The sequence below is a fragment of the Danio rerio genome, chromosome 18 (assembly GCF_052040795.2).
Source record: "Danio rerio strain M-AB ecotype USA chromosome 18, GRCz13ab, whole genome shotgun sequence".
NCBI lineage: Eukaryota > Metazoa > Chordata > Actinopteri > Cypriniformes > Danionidae > Danio > Danio rerio.
The window spans coordinates 42,533,634-42,560,557 of NC_141038.1; the positions used below are offsets into that span (position 1 = coordinate 42,533,634).

General features: G+C 38.4%; 1 protein-coding gene across 3 annotated transcripts; it reads left to right on the forward strand.

Moving 5' to 3' along the window:
• Positions 1-1,450: 1,450 nt before the first annotated feature.
• lysmd2 (LysM, putative peptidoglycan-binding, domain containing 2) lies at positions 1,451-26,312 on the forward strand. Of its 3 annotated transcripts, none has more exons than XM_087291881.1 (3): positions 1,451-1,731; positions 13,057-13,391; positions 25,724-26,312. In XM_087291881.1, the coding sequence occupies exons 2-3, from the start codon at positions 13,057-13,059 to the stop codon at positions 25,758-25,760; spliced, it is 372 nt and encodes a 123-aa protein (XP_087148007.1). In that variant the 5' UTR covers positions 1,451-1,731; the 3' UTR covers positions 25,761-26,312.
• Positions 26,313-26,924: the final 612 nt, after the last annotated feature.

Here is a 26,924-nt window from a genome sequence, read left to right on the forward strand (position 1 = left end):
CATTGTTTCTTGCACATGACCACAAGAACAAAATTGTTGTCATCAAAAGACTTGTAGGCCTTTAACTTCTCTCTTGTAAAATCACTTGGAGTTTTAATGAGATAGTTGTATATTTGGGGCTGGATGCTTGTCCATTTCGTCTTATCCAGTATCCATTGGGAAATGCTATCGCAAATGGACCTGTCAGACGAACGCCGCTCACTTTAACGTTCATTTTGTCAAATAACTGTGCTTATTACTGGGTGAAAAACGGTTATAATACGCTGAAAGCATTTTATAAATAACATATGTAATATGTAATCAATATAACTTATTTCTAATATAACAACTAACTTTGTACCACATCGGATGTCATTTCCTCGCTGTAAATGCTAGTTCTCCTGTTTTTTTTCTTGTTTTTTTTTCTGCAACCTCGTGCTGTACTTCGCCCAGGTGAATTGAATGCCGTAGTGTATGTGTGTTAATGAGAGTTGATGTTTCCCAGCCTACACTTTGGTGACCCCTGATGAATAAAGGGACTAAGCTGAAGGAAAATGAATGAATGTTAAGAAAGTAGTTTAGTAACTAGTAATGCAGTTGTGTTTTGCATGAATGGAACACTATTGACTGATCCAGGACTTTATTTTATTATTTGACTACTCCACATGGCATGTTTCTGTGTTTGATCAGGAGCTTTGATGTTTAAAGAGGAATATGACTTTAAAAACTGATGTGAGGTGCTAAACAAAGATTTGATCTATGGAATAGATGAAAGGAAGATGAAACTGACATGACTCATCTTTTATTTGAAAAATCCCATTAAAATCATCTACAGTCCACTGAAAAGGCCATCTGTCTAATTTAGAGATTATGATTCTCTGACCTACGGGGCACTTTGGTTTCCTTTGTTTAATGGCATAAGGCTGATGTTTTCACACTTGATTAATTTTAAATGTGATTGTGCTTGTGTAAGTGGCACTGGTGCGAGCAGATGAACAGATGCTGTGAGCTTGTGCAGATGATTAATCCTCCCGGGCCCGTAAACACCTGCTGTAAGAACATCCAGAACCCAAAACAGACCACTCTGACCCCTTCAACACTGATTGCTTCTGTTCACACAAACCTTGACATTTGTATTCATCACCTGCTTCACACACAAATCCCACTTAGTCAAGGATCGCCTTTGATTCCGCCCACTTTATTTTCCTCATGTATGGCTTAGTTTATTTGATTAAGTATGTTGCATATGAATATAAGTTTTATTTTTGTAATGTTATTCGTGACATCTTAGTCTAAGGGTGCTTTCACATCTGTAGTTCGCTTCATTTGGTCCGGACCAAGGGTAATACATGATGCATTGTTGGATCTTCTGCCGTCTTTGGGTCGTTTTCACACCACACTGCTGGCTTTGGTCCGAACCAGTTGAAACAAACCAAAATGCAGTCATCTGACAAAATCCACATCTCTCATTGGCCAGATGTTGTTGAACATATTTTCTAAACTGCTTATTGATTGGTCAAAATTCACGTGCGGGAAATGTGCCAATGAACTCCCGCAGGTAAACAAAACCGGCAAACACAAAATGTCGCTTTTTACTATGAAGGGAATTTCATACATTTCGAGAATGAAGCGCGGTCGCGGCTGGAAAACAGTGTTTTAATGGATCGCACGTCACTTCAGGAGGCGGCGTGAATTAATTTAGCTAAACTGCGACATGCTCATCTTGCGGAAATACTACCAACGATCCATCAGGTAATGTTTTCCCCTCTCCCTCTCTCTCTGTTGGTAAAGCGCTGTCAACAAATATTTTTCCTCCATATGCCATAATGCACAGTGCATTGGCCTACGGCAGCTGAATTAGTCCAAAAGGCGCAGTACTTTTTGCGGTTGGACCTGTTTTAGTACGGGTTATATTCTCACCACAAACAAACCACTCCAGGGTTCGTTTGAAAGCGTACCGAGACCACCTCTTCAAGCAGGTCTCGGTACGCGTATTTGGTCCGCTTTTGGTGCGCACTCGAGTACGATTGCTGCATTCTCACCTGCCCCAACGAACCGTACCAAAAGGTGAAACGAACTCTAGTGCGATTCAATCGAACTAAATAAGGCAGGTGTGAAAGCACCCTAATTATTAAATCCAAATAGGTTTATCAGCACTGAAAACTTAATTTGACCTGATCCGCAGTGTTTCGAGATTGTTCAAAATCAAATCAAATGCAAAATCCACATAACCAGAGCTCATATTAACACAATACAACCCACTCTACTACTGAAAAGCAACCATCCAGAATACCCCAACAACCTCATGGAAATGCAAACCTGATCTCACGAGGACACGTAAGTATTTTACACTTTGTCAGTTTAGTGCTTAACTCATACGAATTCGTTTGAGTTTAGTCGTACTAAACATATGATTTTAAAAAGGAGGCGTGGCACCTAACCCCACCCCTAACCCCAACTGTCATTGGGTAATGAGCAAATCGTACTAAATTGTATGAATTAGATCAGGGGTCACCAATCTCGGTCCTGGAGGGCCAGTGTCCCTGCAGGGTTTAGCTCCAACTTGCCTCAACACACCTGCCTGGGTGTTTCAAGTGTACCTAGTAAGAGCTTGATTAGCTTGTTCAGGTGTGTTTGATTAGGGTTGGAGCGAAAATCTGCAGGACACCGGCCCTCCAGGAACAAGTTTGGTGACCACTGAATTAGATTGTATGAATTCATACAAATTAGGCACTAAAAAAAAAGTTGCGATTTGCCGTGAGATTGCGTTGGATTTACAGAACACTATAGTAGCCACCTAGAGAGTGCAATGAACCTTAAAGTTCATTCATAGTGCTTCGGCTTAGTCTCTTTATTCAACAGGGATTGTCACAGCAGAATGAACTGCCAAATTATCCAGCATATGTATTACACAGCGGATACCCTTTTAGCTGCAACCCAGTACTGGAAAACACCCATACTTCCTCAGTCTCCACTTATTTCCTTAAGGTTAAGTTACTAAAACATTAACCCAGGGCTCTATGACTACCTAAATGCGCCCCTTCTGATAGGTCATGTGATAATGACAACATGGCAGATGTGTGTCTGGATTTCATTAATTATATTTATACTATACAAAATGTACTTTTTAAATGGTCAATACAAACACCAGCCTGTGCTACAAATAAGTTTGGAGACCCTTGCTCTAGAATCAACATAGGCTCATTCTGAAAACGTAGCCCTATATACGTTTCTAGAGATCATGAATTATGTAGCCAGAAGTACGCATGGCTACATTTCGTCTTTAAAATGAACACTACAGGGCAATATGGCGCTGTTCCTTTTCACTTTTACCAGCTGACCGCTTACCTCCGTATGAGCAGCTTTCCTATACGTACATCAGCGGACTTGAGATGCAGAAAAGAGTTGACCACAACGACGGGGATGGTGAAGAACAATTCCAGAAAGCAGGTAAGACAAAAACAAAAGCCCAAAAATAAAATAAACAAGTAAATAACCGGGTGAGAATGTGGTAAAATTTTTGCTTTTTATAACTGTCATTGGCGTTTAAGGAAGTGGGTGAGCGGGTTAATCTGTGCTTTTGAAAACATTATTGGTTGGGCTAGGTAAGGAGAAGCGTGGGTCAGTCAATCGGTTAGTCAGTCAGTCATTCAGTTAGTCAATAGTGACCTCTGGTGGATTTACATGAGAACAGCAGGAACAAATGGCACTCACGAGAAAAATTTTAGGTTTCAAAAAGCACACACAGCAACCTCTGGTGGATTTGCGAAAACAAAAACTGCAAAAAATGTAGCTCATAGGACATATTACGGGCTTTCCAGAAATGTATATAGAGGTACTTTTTCAGAATGAGGCTGAGTTGTCCAGAATACCCTGCCAACATCACTGTAGCAAACAAAAAGCCCCAGAACTCTAAGCAACCATATAGAGTGCCCTAGCAACGTTATTACCACACTGACCAATTTACTCAAGCAGACATCCACAATACCCTGCAAACCCCATTGCAACAAACTAAACTCTATACCCTAGCAACAATCAAATTATTTCTGTAAGTTCATATCAACAAAGTCAACAGAACACATAGCCTCATAGTAACACACACACATAAAGAGAGAGAACAGCAACCTCAGAGTAATGCATATAACACATAAAAACCCTTGTAAAACACTGTTGAATCTGCATAGAAATCTAATAGTTTAATAATTTTTCTCCAAGGTCAAATATTTAAACTGGGAACATTTATCGCTTCGCTTCATTTGATGAACGCAGGTCGTTCTTTACGTCTTCCAGCATGATTAGTGCTCCAGTGCAACATCTGTCCTCCCACCGGCACCAGGTGCAAGGAATATCATATGATCCCTTCAGTGGCTTTGTTTAAATATGCATAACCCTTTACCCCTTCAGCTCTGTTCTATTAGAGGACATAAGTGCATGGTGTATGAAGTGGTATACACTAATGACATCATGGAAACATTATTCAAGGGGTTCTAAATAAACAAAACGGGACGCAGTTGAATTCAGTCGTCAGGTAATGAGCTTTACAGGGAAATGGAGGTCTGGACGGCGGAGCAGCGGGTCTATTGTTTGCTGAGGGTGTTGAGTAACATCTACAGCACCTGCTGCTCATAATAAGGACTGCGACCACAACCTGCATGGCCACAGAAAAGACATAATACAACCTGCATTGTTCATCTAAAACAAAAGTCACATGGAGTAATGTGATTTATTCAGTTAGGCCATTCTGACAAAACAAAGGCTGTCTGTTCGTCCGTCTGTCCATCTACCCATCCATCTATCCATTCATCCTTCCATCCATCCATCAACCAACTAACCAACCAATCATTCAGTCCATCCATCTGTACATCCAACCAACTAACCAACCATCCGTCCATCCATTGGTCCACCTGCTCTGCACATTTTATATTTCCCCTTAAACAATCACACCTGATTCAGATCATCAGCTCATCAGCAGAGACTGAAAGACCTGAACTGGGTGTGAAAGACAAATGAGACATCATCTATCTATCTGTCTATTCGACTTTCTATCTATCTATCTATCTATCTATCTATCTATCTATCTATCTATCTATCTATCTATCTATCTATCTATCTATCTATCTATCTATCTATCTATCTATCTATCTATCTATCTATCTATCAACCAACCATTCAGTCCATCCATCTGTTTATCCATCCATTCATCCAACCATCCATCCATCCAACCATTCATCCACCCACCAACCAACCATTTAGTCCATTCGTCTGTTTATCCATCCATCCATTCAACCATCCATCCATCCATCCATCCATCCACCAGCCAACCAACCAACCAACCATTTAGTCCATCCGTCTGTCCATCCAACCATCCATCCATCCATCCATCCATCCATCCATCCATCCATCCATCCATCCATCCATCCATTCATCCACCCATCAACCAACCATTCAGTCCATCCGTCTGTTTATCCATCCATCCATTCAACCATCGATCCATCCACCACCCAAACAACCATTTAGTCCATCCTTCTGTCCATCCAACCATCCATCCACCCACCCACCAACCATTCAGTCCATCCGTTTGTCCATCCATCCATCCATCCATCCAACCAACCATCCGTTCATCCGTTCGTCCGTTCATCCATCCATCCATCCATCCATCCATCCATCCACCCACCCATCCATCCATCCATCCATCCATCCACCCACCCATCCATCCATCCATCCATCCATCCATCCATCCATCAATCCATCCATCCATCTGTCCATCTGCTCATTTTCTCTGTCCCCTTAAACAATCACACCTGATTCAGATCGCCAGCTCTGCATTAGCAGTGACTGAAAGGCCTGAACTGGGTGTGAAAGGCAAATGAGACATGCAGTTTTGGTGGTTCTCTAGGAACGTGCATAAGAACCACAGATCCACTCCATGTATTGTCCAATATGGCTTGTATGTAGTACCTGTGTGCACCTGTAGGGGGAGAGAGGCTTTTTTTTTAACTGGTGCTTCTGTCAAAAACAAAAATGTACATAACCAGAAATCCGTAATTCCAGTGAAACTACAGCTCACTGTGACACTGAGCTACAAACTTTGTTACAGATGTTTGTTGAGGGTCATTAAATTAGTAGCTATAGTTGTAACAGTACATGCGTTCAGTAGTGTGTGCAAATGTATTATATTTACATTGCAATACATAACTGGTCATTTGGCTTTTTTCCAGATAACTTACACATGTGAAAAGCTTTAAGCTTTAATCATAAGAAGCAATACTCAAAAGAAGTGCTACTTAATCACAAATACTGAGATTGTTTAGAAAAAATAAGCTTGGGTAGGGAAGAAAAAGGTTTATTCTTTGCTTTTAGTATAGTATTCATAGTATTCTGTAGTATAGTATCCCATACAAAAATCTGATATATGGCCATGTATGAACATATATACAGTTGAAGTCAGAATTATTAGGCCCCCTTTGAATTTTTTTTTGCTTTTTAAAATATTTCGCAAATGATGTTTAACAGATTCACGAAATGTTCACAGTATGTCTGATAATTTCTTCTTCTTCTGGAGAAAGTCTTATTTGTTTTATTTTGGCTAGAATGAAAGCAGCTATTATTTTTTTAAACACCATTTTTGGGACAAAATTATTAGCCCCTTTAAGCTAATTTTTTCGACAGTCTACAGAGCAAACCATCATTATACAATAACTTGCCTAAGTACCCTAACCTGCCTAGTTACCCTAATTAACCTAGTTAAGCCTTTAAATGTCACTTTAGGCTGTATAGAAGTGTCTTGAAAAATATCTAGTCAAATATTATTTACAGTCATTATGACAAAGTTAAAATAAATCAGTTATTAGAAATAAGTTATTAAAACTATTATGTTAAGAAATGTGTTGAATAAAAAAAAACTTGGGAAAAATAAATAGGGGGTTTATTAATTCAGGGGGCTAATAATTTTGACATTAACTGTATATAAAATTATAGCTAATACAGCAGATAAAATGAGTATTGAACATTTATTTTTCACTATTCTCTTTTAAGATGCTGTTGACTGGAATTGTTCACCATATGTCAGTAGGCACTGAAGTAATCCATACATACAAATAAACCAAATCTAATTCATTTATAAATTAAGTTATGTATAATGAAATTAAGTGGCACAAAAACCTATTGAACACACATGGGGGTTTAAAAAGGCATGGAAAGCCCAGACAGCAGCTGAAATCTCACTAGTCAAGCAGAATCTTTGCCTTGATCTGCTCACCAAAGTCTCGGCATTGTCCTCTATCAGTCGGGTGACAGTATGTACACTTGAAACTAAACTACAGCATTTACATTGAAACATTTAATTCCAGGAGTTTTCCGGGGGACAGAACAAAATGGGAGCTGGGTCTGAAATACCAACACAATCTCACGGCAATTCGTTACTTTTTCATTTAGTGGCTAATTCGTACAAATTCGTATGATCTAATTCGTACATTTTAGTACGATTTGCGTATCCCCCAATGACGGTTGGGTTTAGGGGTGGGGTTAGGTGCCACGCCTCCTTTTTAAAATCGTACATTTTCTTACGACTGAACTCGTACGAATTCGTACGGATTAGCCACTAAATTGCCAAAACGTAAAATACTTACGTTTTCTCGTGAGATCAGGCTGGAAATACGGGAAAAATAAGAGTGTTGGCAGGTATGCATTCAATTTGAAATGACATTAACATCATCATTCTGCTTCTCATTCTCTGGGATGGTGGGCCAAATCGAAGGTTACCATGAGCCAACTTTGGCCCGCGAGCTCTAGTCTGTGCATCTCTGCTCTAGATTGATGTTGTTTTATGCCATACAGTCTTATAATCTTGCTCTGAGCAAGATCCTCTGTTTTGTTACCACAAAGACATTGCAATAATCTACATTATGAAATGTAATAAATATTACAGTAGTGCCATTTTTGAATTAGCAATGACTTCTGCTGTTTAGTTAGATGGTCAGGTGCAGATGTGAATGCATGGTGGAAGAAAGTAGTTCTTCACACAAAAGTGTTTCGAGGCTCTCTGTGTTTGATTTTTATATTCATATACACACTAATGCCGTGTAGTATACACACAATGTCACACACTTAGCACTGCAATATGGCTGTATATCAGCACTGCTGTGATACTATACACATATACAGCCATATTGCAGTGCTACGAGTGTGTGATATTGCTCATATAACACATTCAGGCATTGCTAAAATTCAAATAAAAGTTCAGGTCAGCATGTGAATAGCTGGCAAGTTTCATACTCATAACACGTCTTGTTCAATATAACACTTTCATTGGACTGGAATTACAGTGATTGCTCAAAACAGGACAGTGTATTAGGACTATTGCCACAGTTGTGAAAATGACTAATACACAGAAATGCATGGGTTACAGTTTAAAAAAAAATGGCAACAGTCTAGTTTTCCCTATGAGAGTTTCAGTACACAAAACCACATACTGTGTATAAGAGCAGTGTCAGAAGTGAAAACGTAGGTCACATTATTTCTGTTTGTTGAATTTAGGTTACATTGCATCTACATGTCAAGTAATTCTCATTAGATTTTACGTAGACTGTTCGGTTGGGGTTAGGGTTAGTGTAAGTTGACATGTACTAGCAAAGTATTTTATAGTCAGTTAAAAGTCAAAGGAGTTAGTTAGTAGTAGTTAGTTAGAAGTTAAAGGAGCAGAATCAACAGATATTAAGCAGATGGTCTACTGATACTCAAATGGACCATCAAAAACAAAGTGTCACCAAAACATCTATTGGTCTATCTCCCTGTCAGTTAAATCCATTTCCTCTAAATTTGTTTGTTTGGTTAGAACTGAACCTGTGCAACCGCAGTCCAGCAACCTGTACACACACACTTCCTTTTTCCTACATAAAACTAGGTCATGTGTGGTTCAAAGTCAAAAAGTCAAAAAAGAAAATTAAAAAAATATTTCCACTCTTATTATTTTCTACTCTTAGGAAACATTTAAGAACGGTTCTTATAATGAAATAAATGTCAAATGAAATCCATTACAATTGTGTAATTTAGGACATTTTAATGTGGGGTTTATTTTAAGAAATCTCCACAGACTATCTTAATCTGGCTGGATTATATTTTGTTACCTCGCTTCACATGTTTAAGATTGATATGCAAGCTACAGACGTTTCAAATTTCAGACAATACTATCTGGATATATTGTCATGTAGTTAAATAGGGGTATATGTGAAAGTATCCAAAGGGACTTTTAACTTGTCAGTAACCTGGGTTAAGCGCTTCCGGTGAACTGTATGCCATTACAAAATTGGTGCGTTTAAGGTCTGTTTTCTTTATGAATCAGCGATCTCCACTGGCTAAGCGATATCTGAAAAATATCAACGATGTCTTTAAAATATCAACATTTATTTTACCCCAGTATATTCAATGGAGTTTCTGTGCTAGCCTGCAGATTCTGACAGGTGTGTGTGAGTAAACGGCTTTTCATCAGGTTTTATGCTTGAGCAACCAAATAAATGCCAAAATCTATTTACCTAATTGTTTTTTATATTACACCACAACATTGATGCTGTGAAAGGAACCGTATAAAATGGAAAAAAGTCACATTGACCGTTCACCGGAAGTTTATCAGTATGGGAAGAAACTTACTATTACTGGTACTTAAATAAGCATATACTTACTATTACTGGTATTCTATTGCTCAGTTCATTATATCTCAAAAGAATGTCATAGTTTGTTTGGTGACATTAGAGTGTTACATTTCCTTGGTTTGTGTAAATAAATGCTTGGGATTTTTAAGCAGATCATTCACAGTCACATTCTAAATGAAACCAAACTATAAAACAGGAAACTAAATACACGTTGCAATGTTTTTAATGTGTTTGAAGACTGCCATATACTGTGCTTGTGTTTATTATTGTTAAGAGTCCCTTGAAACTATTAATCATTTAAATTGAGAATTAAAAAAAATGAATAAAATAATATATATATATATATATATATATATATATATATACACACACACACACACACACACACACACACACACACACACACACACACACACACACACACACACACACACACACACACATGTTAGAAATAACTCAAGAATTTTAAACCATTTTTTTTCTTCTCTAAACTGTGTAGAAGCATTTGTTATGATATCATAAAATGCTTTTAATTTTATGGTAATAAGAGTAATGGTAAAAATACATAATAAAATATGTATATTTTTTTAGATTTGATTTAATATAGTTGCCTGCTGCTATCCTATTGATAAAGTCGAATGAAACGATAAATTACTACACTTTAAAAGTAATATTAAATTATATATAGAGACTATAGAAATGTTTTATGTAAAATGTAAAAGCTAAAAAAAACTTAGCTGTGATTTATAGCTTTCACTTCCTTTTCACTTAGTAGTTTTTTCTCTTTTATGTGTTGTATTCTTTCATATATATGCATTATCCTTGAAATGTCACGATTTACTCTAAATTAATTATAGAATTTATAAGTAAACACACACTCGCCAAATTATTATACTTTAAAATGTAACCCAAAGTAGACTGCTGGATCTCTGAAACTTCTGAGCTCCAAACACTGCAAGGGACGCGACGCAAAGGACGCGAGTTTCTGATTGGTCTACTGCCTTGCGACGTCATCCTGGAAGACGCTCACTGGACGGGTGTCATCATCACACGCGCGTGGATCAGGTTTCACTGGATGGAGCGCGTATCTCGCGCAGGCCTGCGGTAACGACAATGGCGACTGGAAAAATCCCTCACCTTTGCCGTTTCCTCTAAATATCACCGCTGGAAATGTGCTACTCGGGGTGTGACGCTGGAAACATGTCTATTTATATATTGTGAGTAATACTAGTGTTTTTTTCGGTGAAGGCAGCTTTAATAATAACAGATTGAAGATGGCGGAGTTTTCTCCGGTGCTGCCTCCGTTGCGGGATGATGGAGGAGGGGGACGGTATGGACAGCCGCTATTCCCCAGATCCCGGTCCGGTTCGGAGTCCGACAGTGAATTGTCGCAGAGTTTGGCCCGTACGAAAACGCGCTCGTACGGCAGCACCGCGAGCGTCACCGCGCCTTTAGGAGAGAAATACATAGAGCATCGCGTAACGGACGGGGAGACACTACAAGGAATAGCACTCAAATATGGTGTTACGGTAAGAATATAAGCCGCACATTAATATAATCGCACACAAATACAGGAAACCATGGCCTGGTCATCTGCACGAGTGTTGTTGTGCATCTTTTTTTGGCTGTATAGTCGCGACATTGACTGTGACTCAATCACTAGTAAGATGCATATCTAGACTATGTTTTTGGAACATTAATAAAGAAACCCTTGCAGAAATATTATTTGCGTTCATATATCAAAACCTCGTGAGCACTTTGACAGCGTTGAGCATCATAAAAGTGTGCGTTGTTTTGGGCCATCACTGACGCACCTGCAGGTTTGGGCCAATCCCAGCTAACCAAAAATATGAAATTGAAATCTAGAATTATGAAAGTAATGTGCATTTTTCGAAGTGTTCTAAAAACAAATAATTTAATGCCTTTTAATAGTTTTTTTTATTTAATTAAGAGTGTTCCTTTTAGATCTGGATACAGACTTGAATTTGCAAGCTGAGACTGCATATCTCAGAGATGCAATGCCAGACTTTAATGCACTCAATGGAGCTAGTGATGCTGATGTCACTTCTCCAGGTTTCATTTACGTAATAACATCTAGAAAAAAAGGTATGTCTTAACTGGCATTATAAAACTCCTGAGAGCTCAGAAGAAATGTAATAATATTACTGGATGAGCATTTGTTTATATTATATCTTTGAGGGAACCCTGTCCAAACATTTCCTGATGTCTAGGATGCTTTTGCACAGTAAACCTAGTAAGTCCTCTAGATTTTGTTTTTTTTTAACTGATATTTTTCATTATTATTCAGTTATTTTTCATTTAGGGGTAAAAGAAGTTACATTTTGGTATTTGATTCAAATGAACAGAACTGAATAAGGACTGAATAAGGGAACATTTTCCAGATCAAAGAAGGGAGAGTCCAAAAAAAAAAAAAAAAAAAAACTTTTGGTTGTCAGTTATATGAAGTTAGTTTGAAGGGGGTTTACCTGCCAGTGCAAAATTTTTTGGAAGTTTCCCTTCCAATGCGTTATCTGCATGACTCTGATATCTAGATTAATAATAATAATTTTCTTGACACTCAAAGCGCTTAACACATTGGGTGGAATCTCCTTATCCACCACCATTGTGCAACATCCACCTGGATGACGTGACGGCAGCCATATTGCCCCAGACCGCACACCAGCTGATTGGTGGAGAGATGAAGTGATGAAGCTAATTGTGATATGGGGATGGTTTGGAGGCCATAATGGACAGAGGCCAATGGGCAAATTTTGGCCAGGTTAAAGAGTAGGGCTCTTTTTCGAATGACATCCTGAAATATTTAATGACCACAGAGAGTCAGGATCTCGGTTTAACATCTCATCCGAAAGACGGCCCTCACTGAGCAGTATAGAGTCTCCTTTACTATACTTGGGCATTAGGACCCACACAGACCACAGGTTGAGCGCCCTCTGCTGGTCTCACTAACACCACTTCCGACAGCAACCAAGCTTTCTCATGTGGTCTCCCATCCAGGTTCTGACCGGTAGCTTCAGTGGGTGACCATGTCAGTGTTGCAGAGAGCTAGCTGCCGGCAGATTAACTGTGTAAACGGATATATAATTGGACAAAATATTCAATAAAGTTGTGATAAATGTAACTCATTACTATTAATTTCAAACTTGATTTTGAGAGAGACCTTGGGAATCAAATGGGTGTGTAAACTGATTGCATGAAAGCAGGAATTGGTTCCTCTAAGGAAATCACATTCTTTCTTATAACCTTAATTTTAAAGCAAATATTTATATAGTTTGGTTGGTTACACAATGCTGGCAATCTCTAAAACAAGCAAAATCTAGGTAGATGGGTTCATATTTAGGACTCCTTACTAGATATATGAAAGTAAAATGTAATAGTGTTGTATGTTTATAACTTTCCTTTATCTCCACAGATGGAGCAAATCAAAAGAGTCAATAAATTATTCAGCAATGACTGCATATTCCTGCGAAACACGCTCAGTATTCCAGTTAAGTCAGAAAAACGCTCTCTCTTTAACGGACTGTCTCTGGAATCGCCCGACAGCGAGGGAAACACACCTCAGGAGTCGCCGTGTGTGAGTCAGGATGTGGACGCTCCATCGCCCCCACCAGAACCATTCGTCCCGGAGCCCAACACCCGGCCTGTGCAGGCGGAGGAGCTGTCCGCTAAAGACTACTTACACCGGCTGGACTTGCAGATCAAACAGTCCAAGCAAGCCGCCCGCAAACTGAAAGAGGATGGTGGGAGGTAAATTAACTTTTGACCTGCTTTATAGTCTGTCTGCCTTATTTAAGAGATCAAAAGATGTATTAATCGTAAATGGAAGCTCTGTTCCAAAAAGAGTAAGCTATAATCTAGATGTTCAAGACATCTAGCTGTGTGTGCTCTGTGTATTGGTTACCTTCTAAAGACGTATCTTAAAAACTGTACTTCTTTTACTCCTAAAGAAGTAGGCTTCTTCACTCACACAGGTGTGTGGGCTTGACAAACCCCCTGTAAGAAACACACTCTTTTATTTCTGTCATTTTAACGGACATGTGCATCAGTTTTGTACATTTGCATTAGACATTTTCTTGCGATCACTCAAGAAAAAAAAAGGCATTTATGAAGTGAGCTTTACACAGGTGAGTGGGCTTGACAAACCACATGTAGAAACGCTCTTCTCTTTAAAAATTAAACTCCTTCGCCTTTATCTAGCACTTAATTCTCTAAACTCAAACCGTTCCTTTTGTATAATTAGCACTTTTTGTGTGTATTGCCTCTGAATCTCTGAATGACGCCTCAATTGTAAGTTGCTTTAGACAAAAGCATCTGCTAAATGTAAATTTAAGGGCCTACTCAGACTATGCCATCGGAACCATGCCCAGGCCCGTTTCCCGGATCGTTCGAGAAGTGTGAGTGTGCGATATCGGGCTCAGGTACAGTTCACTTGGCCTGCCCTGGGCGGGTTGGAGGAGGTGTGCCTCATCGTGGTTCACTTTGGCTTCGGCACACGCTTATGTGTGAGTGCAAAACGTGACTAAGCCTGAAACTGAAAGCAAGACGGGACTTTTACGGGATTGTTTCATATGGATTTTTTAAATCATTCTTACCGTTCAATGAACACAAACTGTCGTAGTTTATTAAAGACGCAAATTCCTTACTGCACCACAACTGCGCCTTCAGCAAACCTCCTAATTCTTGAGGACTTTATGACTGTTTATGAGCGTCAAAAGTGGAGGATCTGTTCAGGGAAATATCTTCTCCTTCTCACCCTTCTGATTGGCGCACTGCTCTGGAACTGAGAGACAGCTCTTTTACTTGATATAGAGCTGGGCGATAAAGTCGGTATCGATATTTATTGACCGAACACCATTGTCAATATTGATAAAAAATTTAGTATGAAGACTTGGAATGACGGCTGTAGTTTTATTCAAATGTGGCTGCTTAGTGCGTGCCTTGGAAGAAGTGCCATCAAGCTTAAGGTGTTTTCACTTTCGGGTTGAGGGCGGGGTGATCGTCCTTTGCCTAGAGCGGCAGTTCAGCTTGCTCCGGCCCTGGTCTAAGATAATTAGTCTACTAATATCACTTACAAGCTGAAGCTTATCAGTCAGATCTTGTCACGTGACTCACAGTGCGCTCGTGGCATTCATTCAACTGGGTGTGTATGGAAGGCGCGAGCGCGCACCTCTATTGGAATTAATGAACTTGTGCTAACTGTAGAAAAGACGAGATATGCGAACAGCCCTAGAAGGCTTTTGCGATCTTCAACAGTTGATCTTGCACAGGCATGGTGGACCCACCTGATTTGTTGACAAATGGGTTGTGTATTCAGCCCTTGGCAGTTTGCGGATCCTTCATTGGGCCTTTTCCCCTTAGCAAAGAAATGTTTCAAAGACCTCTGTTTCTTACTCGTGTTGCTGCTTGTGCGTTAAATTTGGGCGTTCAAATATATGATTTTTAAAAATAAAAGATCATTCAGATAATGAATAAAATGAAAATAATAAATGATTTCTTGCGGCCCGGTACTCAATAATCCACGAACTGGTGCAAGTCCTCAGCCCGATGGTTGAGGACCACTGATCTAGTGGACTCAAGGTGCCAAATGAATCTTTGCTGTGTTACTCTAACAATAAAGTCCATGTTAGCCATTTTGCAACGAGTCACTGGGCAAACAGAAGCCCCACTCATGACGCGAATCTGCATCTATTGTAAAAGTGAGTGAGTATGTCGTGCGTATGAAGCGAGTATGTTCACGTGTCTAATTATGCCCTAATAGCACTATTTGTTTGCCCAAGTCACGTCTTGTGTGAATGCCACATTACAGTTCTACATATAGGTAGCATAAAGGAAGTTCAGTTGTGTCCTTCTTTATACTCTTTAAAGTAATTTGTTACACTTTTTTTTCTTCTAAATGTACACCAGAGCACTGTTTTAGTCAGCACACTTCAGAAAATGCTGTTGAGGTAGAAAGCTTACTGGAGCAAATGATGGCTGAGTATGAAGTCTGCTGACCTGTGTTAAGCTTGTCCGTCAGATCCATTAATCTAAAGCACTGCAGGTTTTATTTTAGCTGAATTAGTCATTTGTGCGCACACATTTTCAAGCAAATTAGGAAGGAGTTTTTTGAGGAAAGCCTTGTAGTCTCTGCTCTAATTTCAGGAGAATGGAGAATGGAACCAGTCAAGTCAGTCCTGTCTCGAAGCATATAAAGACATATTACTGAGATGTCTTCAGGCGTAAGCTTGCGCACATGTTCATTCAGTCGACCTGCTGAACTTTGGGAGATGTTTCTGTTGATTCCAGTACATTACAGGTTATAACATGTTTCACTTTTAATGCTATTTACACTTAACCAATAGGCGTAGACTATTGCTGGCAGTTACCAGATTGTTACATCAACACTCAGACATTACAAGATCAGACGAATACCAATTCAACTTGTTTAACCACCAAAAACAAGCGTCGAAAAACCCACAATATTGGAATGATCAAACCTCGTCTGTGAGTCCTTGATAGTTGTACAGATGTACTGTGAGAATATCTATGTCTCCAATAGACTTCAGCAGAGGATTTGTCTAAACATGCACAATACAAAATGAAATCATTAGTTAACATAGATGACATAAAAATATATAGAAGAATACATATTTAGTTTAATATAAAAGCTCAAGCAAACACATTATCATAAAATTATTTAGCTTTTTGAGAATTTGAGTTTTCAAGCAGATGGTGTGCGATGTTGTGCTATATTGGAAAACTCATTGATTTTTCTGACACACTGAGGCTACATCGGGATGGCAATGATTCCTTTTTTTTTTTTTTTGTGAATTCTAAAGGTTTCATTTCAAGAAAAGTCTCCCTCCAGATAAAAAAGGAAGACCAAACCTATATGTCAAGGCTAATATAGTTGACGAAAATGAAGGAAAAAAAACGAAAACTACAATTGAAAAAACATTTTCGTTAACAAAAATAAAAACAATTTTTGTTTTTAAACTAGAAGTAACTGAGACTATTGTGTACATACAAAAATACCTGAAACTAACTACATTTATATCAGTTTTTGTATTTGTAAATATATTTAATATATAAGCCTTCAAGAAGTCAATTTTATTTACTTTGCGATGCCAGTTTTACACCTGGTGTTTAAGCCGTACGTTCAATCCTGCTGCCAAAGGCCAGATCAAGCCTATCCTCCTCCAGTCAGTGTTTGCTGTTGCTCCTGCGACAAAAACAACGGCTCGACATGACAGCAACATCTTGACAGCATTAAATACAACCCGAGCAGACACTTAAAAGTATTTATTTAACACATTTGGGTCCAATAATGCCTTTTATTTTCGTGTTAGCGAACAAATCATTCTTTTTACTGGATCTTCTAAGTAAAGTGGTTGAACTAGTTCACCAAATCGAACTGAATCATTTGAAATGATTCATGTCTCCTATCACTTATCAACAAAGACTTACTTTTTAACATGCCTGATACCAAATCAACCAATTTCCTGAGTTATTCATTTATTAGACCAGTACACAGAGATCAGATTTGAGAAGGGGTGAAGTCATAATAACGTGCATGTGTGATTCAGTGAACCGAACACAAACAGTACACACACTGTAGACTGAAAGTGTTTACTTGGTTACGCCACTTCAGTTTTGATCTCGTGCTATCCGCTTATTAAGTGTGACGTCACGCAAAGCGGCCTCCGGGTCCAAGCGCTCTATTCAACTGAATGGGGAGACTCGTGAAATGGTAATAATAAACGTTTACAAAGCGATTTAATACTTTCGAAAATCACGATCGCAATATATATGTCCATGCCTAATATCCAATGGCCAGAAAGTAATTCATTTTTTTTATAAATTGTTAAAATTTTGGTATTTGGGATGCAGCAAGCCCAGAGATTGTTGTGTACACTATGACTTTAAATAAAATTAACTTTAATGTGTGATATGAATAAAAAACAAATTATTTCTCAACTCAAATGAGTGGCGGGTTGGACCCGGAAACAGTATTACATATGTCACCAATACGTCATCACTTAACAAGCGGATGATTCGTTGCTGAATGACCAATTAGAACGTTCTTTAGCTGATGGTCAACTCTGATTCTACAAGCTGAATCAGGCCAACTCGATTCAACGTTAATCCGATGAGAATCGACGTGTGGAACTAGGGTTGTAACGGTATGAATTTTTTACGGTATGATAATCGTCTAAAACAATACCACGGTTTGACGGTTTCGCGGTATACGGTATGTTACAAATGTTACAAAATAATAGAACAGTGAAGCAAATTTGACTTTTTCCAAATAATATATTTTTAGTTACTATAAACAACACCACTTACAATGAACAAATAAAAATAAGAAAATAATAAATAATGTGTCAAAGTCCAAATAAAGTCCAAATAAACATGGTGCAAATCCTCAGTAAAAAATAGATATAAATATTTACTATACTATAAATAGTTACATAACGAAACTAGATTCAATATGGAACATCCTTAGGTTTTATGTGCCAGCATGGATATGGATGTGGTTGTATGCAATGCAGACAAACAGCTGCATCTTCATTTGCGTCTTTTGAAAACAGCAAGAGCAGCAGTTCGTCTTTGCTGTGTCACTGTTTTGTCATGTTTCTGTGCTGCTGTGCATGCAAAAGTACTTAGTATGAGAATTATTTCATGCAAAACTTTTTTTTTTTGCGTTTTATTTAGCCGCGCATAAATGTATGCCTTTCTCTCATTCCGTGTTGTTCAAAAAGCTTGGTCCACAAACAAAAGCGAAACCTATGCTTATTGGTTGTGATATAGCGAGTTTGAACCAATCTGGGCATGGAGGAGGGACAATGCATCAATGTATCATGTCTGATTTGTCCGGAGACACAGTGACGAGCGTTTCTTTGTCAAATCAGCGTTGTCAAATGTTGATGACGTAACTGCACTGATTCCAGAGCCTCTGAAAGTCCGTATGTTATGTGATACAGCACTGGAAAGCTGAGATTCTCTTCTTTATGCCAATCTTTGAATTGTATGAATCGGATCAGCGGATCAAAAGTTAAACATTTAAGAGCAATACTTATTTTTAGCCGCGGGCGGCTGTCTCGGTCTTTAAGGGTTAAAACCGTTGATATGCAATTGTTCATGGTATGATAATCGTGCACGTTCAAATCGTGGTAGACCGTCATACCGGTATATTGTTACAACCCTATGTGGAACACACCAAACCAACTAGCTGGACCGATGTCTAGCTAGTCTAGTGCAGTGTTTCTCAAACCTATTCCTAAAGACACACCAACAGTGCACATTTTCAACCTCTCCCTAATCAAAAACACCTGAATCAACTAATCAAAACATTAGGAGAGACTCCAAAACCTGAAATAAATGAAGCAGATAAGGGAGCCATGCAAGATATGTACTGTTTGTGTGCCTCTAGGAACAGGGTTGTAAAACACTGGTCTAGTGGACACAGCATTTCTAGGTATTTCTCTAATCGTGCTAATAAACTTAGCTTGCCTACAGCACAAACACAGCTCTGTAATCTGCATTGTTGTTCTCTGCTCTTCCTCCACCTAGACACCTGATACTGTGGTGTCATTGTTTCCAAAAAGTGGCAGTTTGCATGGCTATGAAAGGGGCAGCAACACCGATGTCGTCATGTGGACGAAAGGGCAAAACAATTGAAAACTTTTTTTTTTTTTTGTGCAGTCTTCTAAATCCATTACTGTTTGGATGGGACATTTAATTCAATTCACCTTTATTTGTATAGCCCTTTTACAATGTAGATTGTGTCAAAGAAGCTTTACATAAAAGATCATAGTAAATTGAAATAGTATAGTTCAGTTTTTAAAGTTTAAGTTCAGTTCACTTCAGTTCAGCCCAGTTCAGTGTGGTTTAAAAATCACTACTGTGAGTCCAAACACTGAAGAGTAAATCCATCGATGCGCAGCTCTACAGATCCCGTACCATGCAAGCTAGTGGTGACAGCGGCAAGGAAAAAAAACTTTATGAACATAAATGGACATAAATGTTCCAAGATGGCAGGCGCACTGACGTATCTAGAGCAGTCTATTATAATATATCTTTAAGACTATTATATTCTTCTGGAGATATGTTTGATGCGACCATAAAGCTTAGTAAGAAGCTAATAATATCCAAGGACAGCTAATGAAATCCAATATATTCCAGATCCTCCAAACCCATGCTAGTCTTTCAAAGGGTCAATTTTGCATGGGCCAAAACTGATGATATGTAGGTGAAAAGTAATAATGAAATCATTAATTAATTTTCCTTCAGCTTAATGCTGTGTTCAGACCAGATGCAGCATGCCAAAATAGTGGATAAATCATGCTATTTGTGCCTAAATAGGCATGTGAACATTTTGAGTTTAGCAGCTTCAATGGTGCGTCTTTTGCGCCTCAAATTCACTTCACAACAGATGCGGATTCACATCATGGGCGGGGCTTCTGTCTGCCCGGTGACTCTAGTTTCATTGCTAAATGGCTAACATGGATTTTATTGAGAGAATATCTGTTTATTTGCTGAAAAACAGCATCGATTAAATGAACCATTTAGAGAATTTGTTTATAGAAACTAAATCTGGATGATGAAAGCTTTCAGCGGTGCTTCTGACTTAGCCGAGCCCAGTTTGACCAACTGTTGTCTGGAGGATTTCCCGCCCAGGACAACAACAACAGGCACCAAGCACGCCACTACAAGACAAAACTCCTAATTGGTTAACGTGGCGCGTTCAGATATTTTAAATCAAGTGATTCACGCCATAAGCACATCAATCGCGCAAATCGCTCATCTCGTCATGTCTTCTGCGCCACCTCATTCGTGCGTATCACACCGCAGGATGTCTATTCACATTTTTGCATCGACTTAACATGTAAATCACTCGTGCTTGGCACTTCTTCCGCGTCTGGTGTGAATGCATCATAAGGCAAATTTATACTTCTGCATCGAGTGATCTGCGTGACCAACGTGACATTTTGATCAGATCAATACTGCAGCTCATGTAAATGCTCAATGGCTAATAATCAGTGTATTTACACTCCCAACTGCCAATCCGAAAGCTTCAAACAAATCTCAACAACTTTCCACTGTTTAAACAGCCTGCTTAAGGAACACAGGGAGTCAAACAGAGCCGGATACATTTGTTTGCTCAGAAATCTCAGTGAACGGTTTCCTTTTGGCAGAGAAGAGATGGCTGGCACTGGGAAGCCAACAGGTTTAACGCTGTTGCTAATAGCTGTCAGTGGTAGCAGATCAAGTGTTTCTAGATTATATCATATTGGTGCACCTTAGTTTAATGGCTCCACACTACTGGTTTGAAAGTTTAAGAGCATTAAAAAAAAGAAGCCTGTTGACCAAACCTCCCTTTATTTGATCCAAAGTTCAGTTAAAACTGGCAAATTTGTGCTGGTTTTTTGTGTTTGAATGTATTGTAATATGTCATTTATACCTGTGATTTCAAAGCAGAATCTTTACCATTATTACTCTTTCGGAAATCATTCTAATTGCAATCAATGTTGCTGTTTAAGAATCATTTTATTTTACAATTACATTTTTAGACACTTATACAGGTGTTAATGTGTTAAACGAATGAAAAAATAATTTCCTTCTTTGTGTTTGTATGTTTATTTTTAGTAACACTTTATAATAACTACTAAGGGTGTCCTCGATTTGATTACATTTTCGATTCTAAAGTCACGATTCGATTTTCGATTATAAATAATTAATTAATTAATGACGAATTAATGATTAGTAGCCTATAGTTTAAACTGCCTGACTTGCATGGTCTTTGTTTTACCCATAAACAAATCATACAGTAAATGAATAAAAGCAAGATACACACATAATTACCACCTGTCAATCACTTTTTTATGCGGGACTCGTGAATAGGAAGTGATCTGTGTTGTTATAATGGCATCGGTAAAAACGGTGCACAACCAACAGAAACCAGCCAACAGTATCTGAGGTGTTCGCTAAAATGACTAAGTACTTGTGTAAAAGTAAAAGATTAAAGCAGTCTACTGACTCGCTGACTGCCTTGACCCGCTGTCTCGAGCGCATGACAATGTGTGTGCATCTGTTTCTGTGTGTGAATGAGTGTGTGTGGTCACGTGATGTGCGTTTTCATCGGTAGTGAGGAAGTAGGGCTGTTTAGAAATGCTACACGCCAGTGTGGATGTGGATCGTTGTTGTTCTAAAATGTCAATTAAAAACACAGACATATTAGTGTAAACAGGGCCTGAGTGTGTATTTTTCGTGAGCGGATTTGCAATGGGTGCGGGGCGGAGGATCGCGATGCGCCCATCGTCTATCATCCCGACCGTAATACGTACATAGCAGAGCTTGCAAACTGTGTTTTTTTTTTTTTTTTGTCGACCACACGAACGTTGTCAACGTAACTAACTGGAAATCCAAAATACTTCCACACCGGCAACTTCATTAAAAGAGGAGAGGGTTTAAGCTCTGTCGACGGGTCTCCTGCGTCTGCAGTTTAACAAGCACTTCAACAAGCATGTTTTTTTCCCGCTTGGCAAGCCAAGCTAACGTGACATGGGGGCGTGGCAGCATCGACGATTCTGTTTTTTGATTCGATAATCGAAGTTGAGCATAAATTTCGATCGATTTCGATTAAAAATCGAAATCTTGACACCCCTAATAACTACACACTATGAATAATTTTTTAGGCATTAGCATCTAGTGAATTCATTATTTTATTAAGCCTTAACTCTACATTAATAAACGTTAATGTTAACGTTAACACAGTTTATAAATACAGATACAAATGCTGTATTCTTGACATAAAAACACATTTATAATGTGCCTAATAATTGGATTTTCATAATTTGTGAGTGATTTATTTTTCAATACTAAATTAAGTATTATATTATTTACAAGGCATTTGTATTTAAGAGTAGTTGGTGGTTTTTAAGATCATTCAGAATGAGTTAGTAAATGATTAATAAACTATTGAAATCAATGTGTATATATCTTATTATTCAGGCATATATTAATAGTTTCTATCGATGTAAACAAATGCTTTATTAACTCAACTTCATGCAGTTTTGTGAGCTAATCTAAAGTGATGACTAAAAGCTTGGTTTTAAATGAACGGTAATCTTTGCAATCCTATTTAAAAATAAAACTACCTTAAAGTTACTGTACAAGTTGGGTTAAACAACAACAATATAATTATTTTACAATTTAATATGATGCAACATTTCAATGTTATTTAGCGATGTCTAAACTGTACAGTAATTGTATTTTACATAAGGTTGCAAAGATTTATTTTTCACTTGAAGTTTCATTTGTGCATCTTCAAATGAATAGAAATGAATAAAGCCGTTTATTTTCTCTCTTTTTTTCCTGTTTAGAATAGAACCAAGCCTTTAATTGTCATTCATAAGGGGTTAACGAAGCATAAATAGCCCTCACTTTAGATTAGGTCATAAAACTGCATGAAGTTGAGTTAATAAAGCATTTATTAATGTACAAATTAACTACAGTATCAGTATACCCCTGAATAATAAGATATATGAATGGTAACTTGAATAGTTTATTAATCGTTTACTTGCTCGTTACGAATGATCTTTAAAAACCACTAACTATTCTTAATTAACTGGTTTGTAAATAATGTGATAATTAATGAAAAATGAATCATGAACAGAATATAAAAGCACAATTATTAAGCACATTATACATGTGTTTGTAAGTCAAGAATACAGCATAAACTGTTTATTAATGTAGAGTTAATGCTTAACAAATAATGTATTCACCAGATGCTAATGCCTAGTAAATTATTTATAGTGTGTAGTTATTAAAAAGTGTTACCTTTTTTATTGTTGCAGTAGGGGTGTCACGATTTCGATTTTTAAGTTATGTTGACAACGTTCGTGTTGTCGACAAAAAAAACACAGTTTTGCAAGCTCTGCTATGTACGTATTACGTACGGTTCGTCCGATAGACAACACCGGCATCGCGATCCTCCGCCCGCCCCCGTTGCAAATCCGCTCGCGAAAAGAACACACTCTGGCCCTGTTTACACTCTTTGTTTTTAAATGGCATTTTAGAACGACAACGATTTGACATCCACAGTGGCGTGTAGCATTTCTGAGCAGCCCTCCTTCCTCTCTGCCTCTGAAAATGCACATCACGTGACCACACAGACACAGACGCACACACAGCCATGCGCTTGAGACAGCAGGTCCAGGCAGTCAGAGGACTGCTTCAATCTTTCACTCACTTGTACTTCGTCGTTTTAGCGAACACCTCAGATACTGTTGGCTGGTTCCTGTTGGTTGTGCCTCTTTTTTACCGACGCCATTATAACGACACAGATCACTGCCTATTCACGAGTCCCGCAAAAAAAAGTGATTGACAGGTGGTAATTATGTGTGTAACTTGCCTTTATTCATTTACTGTATGATTTGTTTATGGGTTAAACAAAGACCATGTAGGTCAGGTAGTTTAAATGGTAGGCTACAAATAATAATTGGTTATTAATTAATTAATTATTCATAATTGAAAACCGAATAGAATCGTGCCTTCAGAATCGAAAATGTAATCGAATCGAGAATTTGGAGGATCGTGACACCCTTATGTTGCAGTATTTAAAAAATATCAATTGGGATCGAGTTGCAGTATCGTGACAACCGTACAATATGTAGTGTTGTAACGATACTGCAATTCGGTACCAATTGATACTGAAATTTTAAAAACGTTTATTTCCAGCTAACAATTGATCGCTGCTTAGCATGTTCCTAAACACCGCTGATATGCCATTGTGTTCACATGCTAATCCCTAAATACAACCATCACAATTAACGTCTATACCTGCCACAACCCCAAACCCAACCGTCAGTTATTAACGTCTACTTTTTTCCCAAACCTAAACCCAACCATCACTGTTATTATTGCCGTGAGTTGCGGAGGCTTTCATACAGTAATTGATGCGCTCACCGTTGTACTGTTATTTGCAACCACAGGAGTTGACGCCAAGTGGGGTAAAGGAGGTCACACACCAGATGTGCAGCTCAGCACCGCGATACGGCGCGCACATGACAGTTTAAAGTATCACACACCAGACGCGCACATTTGCATGTTATTTAAAAGGAAACTAATCAGATGGCGCTTTGTGGCGCTGCAGAAACATGAACAGCGTCCTGAGTCATGACCCTAATAGAAACCTATGTTTAGAATTCTAAAATGCATCTGAAACTCATCGCTTCTGGTGTGCAGCCTGCTTTTCTGTCAACAAGACAAGACAAATTAAGAAGTCAGCGAGTGGAGTTGCAATGTGAAGTTGCGTTATGAATAAATATATTAATATATCAAATTAATTGATGTGGATAAATTTGGAGAAAACTCATGAAAACATTTGGTGAAAAATAAAATTCTGGTAGGTATTTCCGCCATCTTGCCAACAACATCTTGTTGTGACATCTCGCATGGTTCAATGAGATCTCGATAACTGCAAGTTACGCCTCTAACTTACTACAAGTTACCCCCCTTTATGTTACGCCCCTGTCTTGCAGTCCGCGGACAGATACACGTGCCATAAGATGTCTCTAGAATGCCCAGACGATCCATAATTGACCATATTTGGATTGGTGCAGCTCACTGACACATACACACACAGCATGATGACTGCTGACCAAAGGAATATTACCAATGCAAATATGCAAACTAGATGACTAGTTAAATCTTTTTAACTAAATAAAGGTCATCAGTTCACCAAACTCACCGCTGTTTACGGAGTGCAACCACAGATACAGGGACACCGGAGTGTTTTAAGGCCACGTTTCATCACTCGTATGTCAGCTTATAGACAAACCAGCTGATCGGCGTGAATTTGAAACCCTCCAGTGTCTCTGTATCTGTGTTTACACTCCGTAAACAGCAGTGAGTTTGGTGAACTGATGACCTTCACAGCCAATCACAGTCATTTCTGTTGAGCACATGAACACAATGGTAAACCAGCACTGTCAAATATTAGCGTGAGATAAACATTTTTTAAATTTCGGTATTGATTGGTATCGAATTTAAGTATCATGATAACCCTAATAAATTGTTTGTATGTTTTATTTCAGAGAGGAAGATGACACAAACTCATATCAGGAGATCTGATGGAGATCTGTTTTCCTGCAGCGCTGACAATGACCCATCATCAACTTTCCATCCCTCTTTTGTCTGCTTTGTTTTTAACTTGACCCAAACTGCAACACAGGACCACATGCCATACTCTTGTGCTGAGGGTCCATCATTGCCTTCTTCAGCAGTATTACACTGATTTTATCTCTGATTTTTATCATCCTTCTGTCTCGCATAATAGTAAGGATAGTTCATTTACTATAGGAAGAGCCATGGCCGACCACATGTAGATCTCAAACCTATGATAACCTCTGCTTATAAGAAACACTGTATCTGCAGTTTATCCTCTATATACTGTATTGCAGATAAAAACAACCCGGACTCTGTGTGGCTGCTTGCTGATTTTAATTTATATACGTTTTGTTTGCCTATAAAAGCTTTACGTGTGGGTTTGAAAGGGATAAATAATGCTGTTTTAGTGTGAATGTTGTGTTTTTAGTGTGTTGGGGGTTAAATAAATTAAAAACAAAAAAGTTTTACTGTACTGTTTGATTTGAGTGGTGCAGAATAAATGCTTCTGTAAACTGAGCTCCTGTTTCATGAATCATAGATCTGGCATGAAGTATTGGGTTATTATAGGATGGATGTTCACATAAAGACTATAAAAACAGCCACAGGCAAGTGGAGATAGTTAGATAACAGTGCCATGAGAAATAAGTTCTCAGTTTTTAACAAAAAAATAGAGTTGGCTTCTAAGGCTGCATTTACACTGCAGATCTTGATGGCCAATTTCGATCTTGTGACTATCCGATTTATTTTTTATTTTTTTGATGACCTGCTTACGTCATCTTTTATAAGTGACTTGTATCCGATTGTCTGCATGTACACAGCACATGGCAAAGGTGTAATAAAAGGGGGGGGGGAAAGAGCGGGCGCTGACTAACAGCTTATAATATAAGAGCGCTTTTCTCTTTTCCTGTATGTAATCTGTTGGCAGCTTTGGACAAGCTGTTTTACTATAGTTTATGACAGAAAGGTTCTCATTTGTCCATCTTCTTTTGATATATAGACTTTTTTTAAACCTTTAGGCATCTTATGTAATGTCCATGGTGTAATATATGCACGTGATGTATGCACTAGTTTTGTATTAGTTTGTATTGGTTACGTGGCGGACTTTGCGCTCTCTCGCTCTCGTTAACA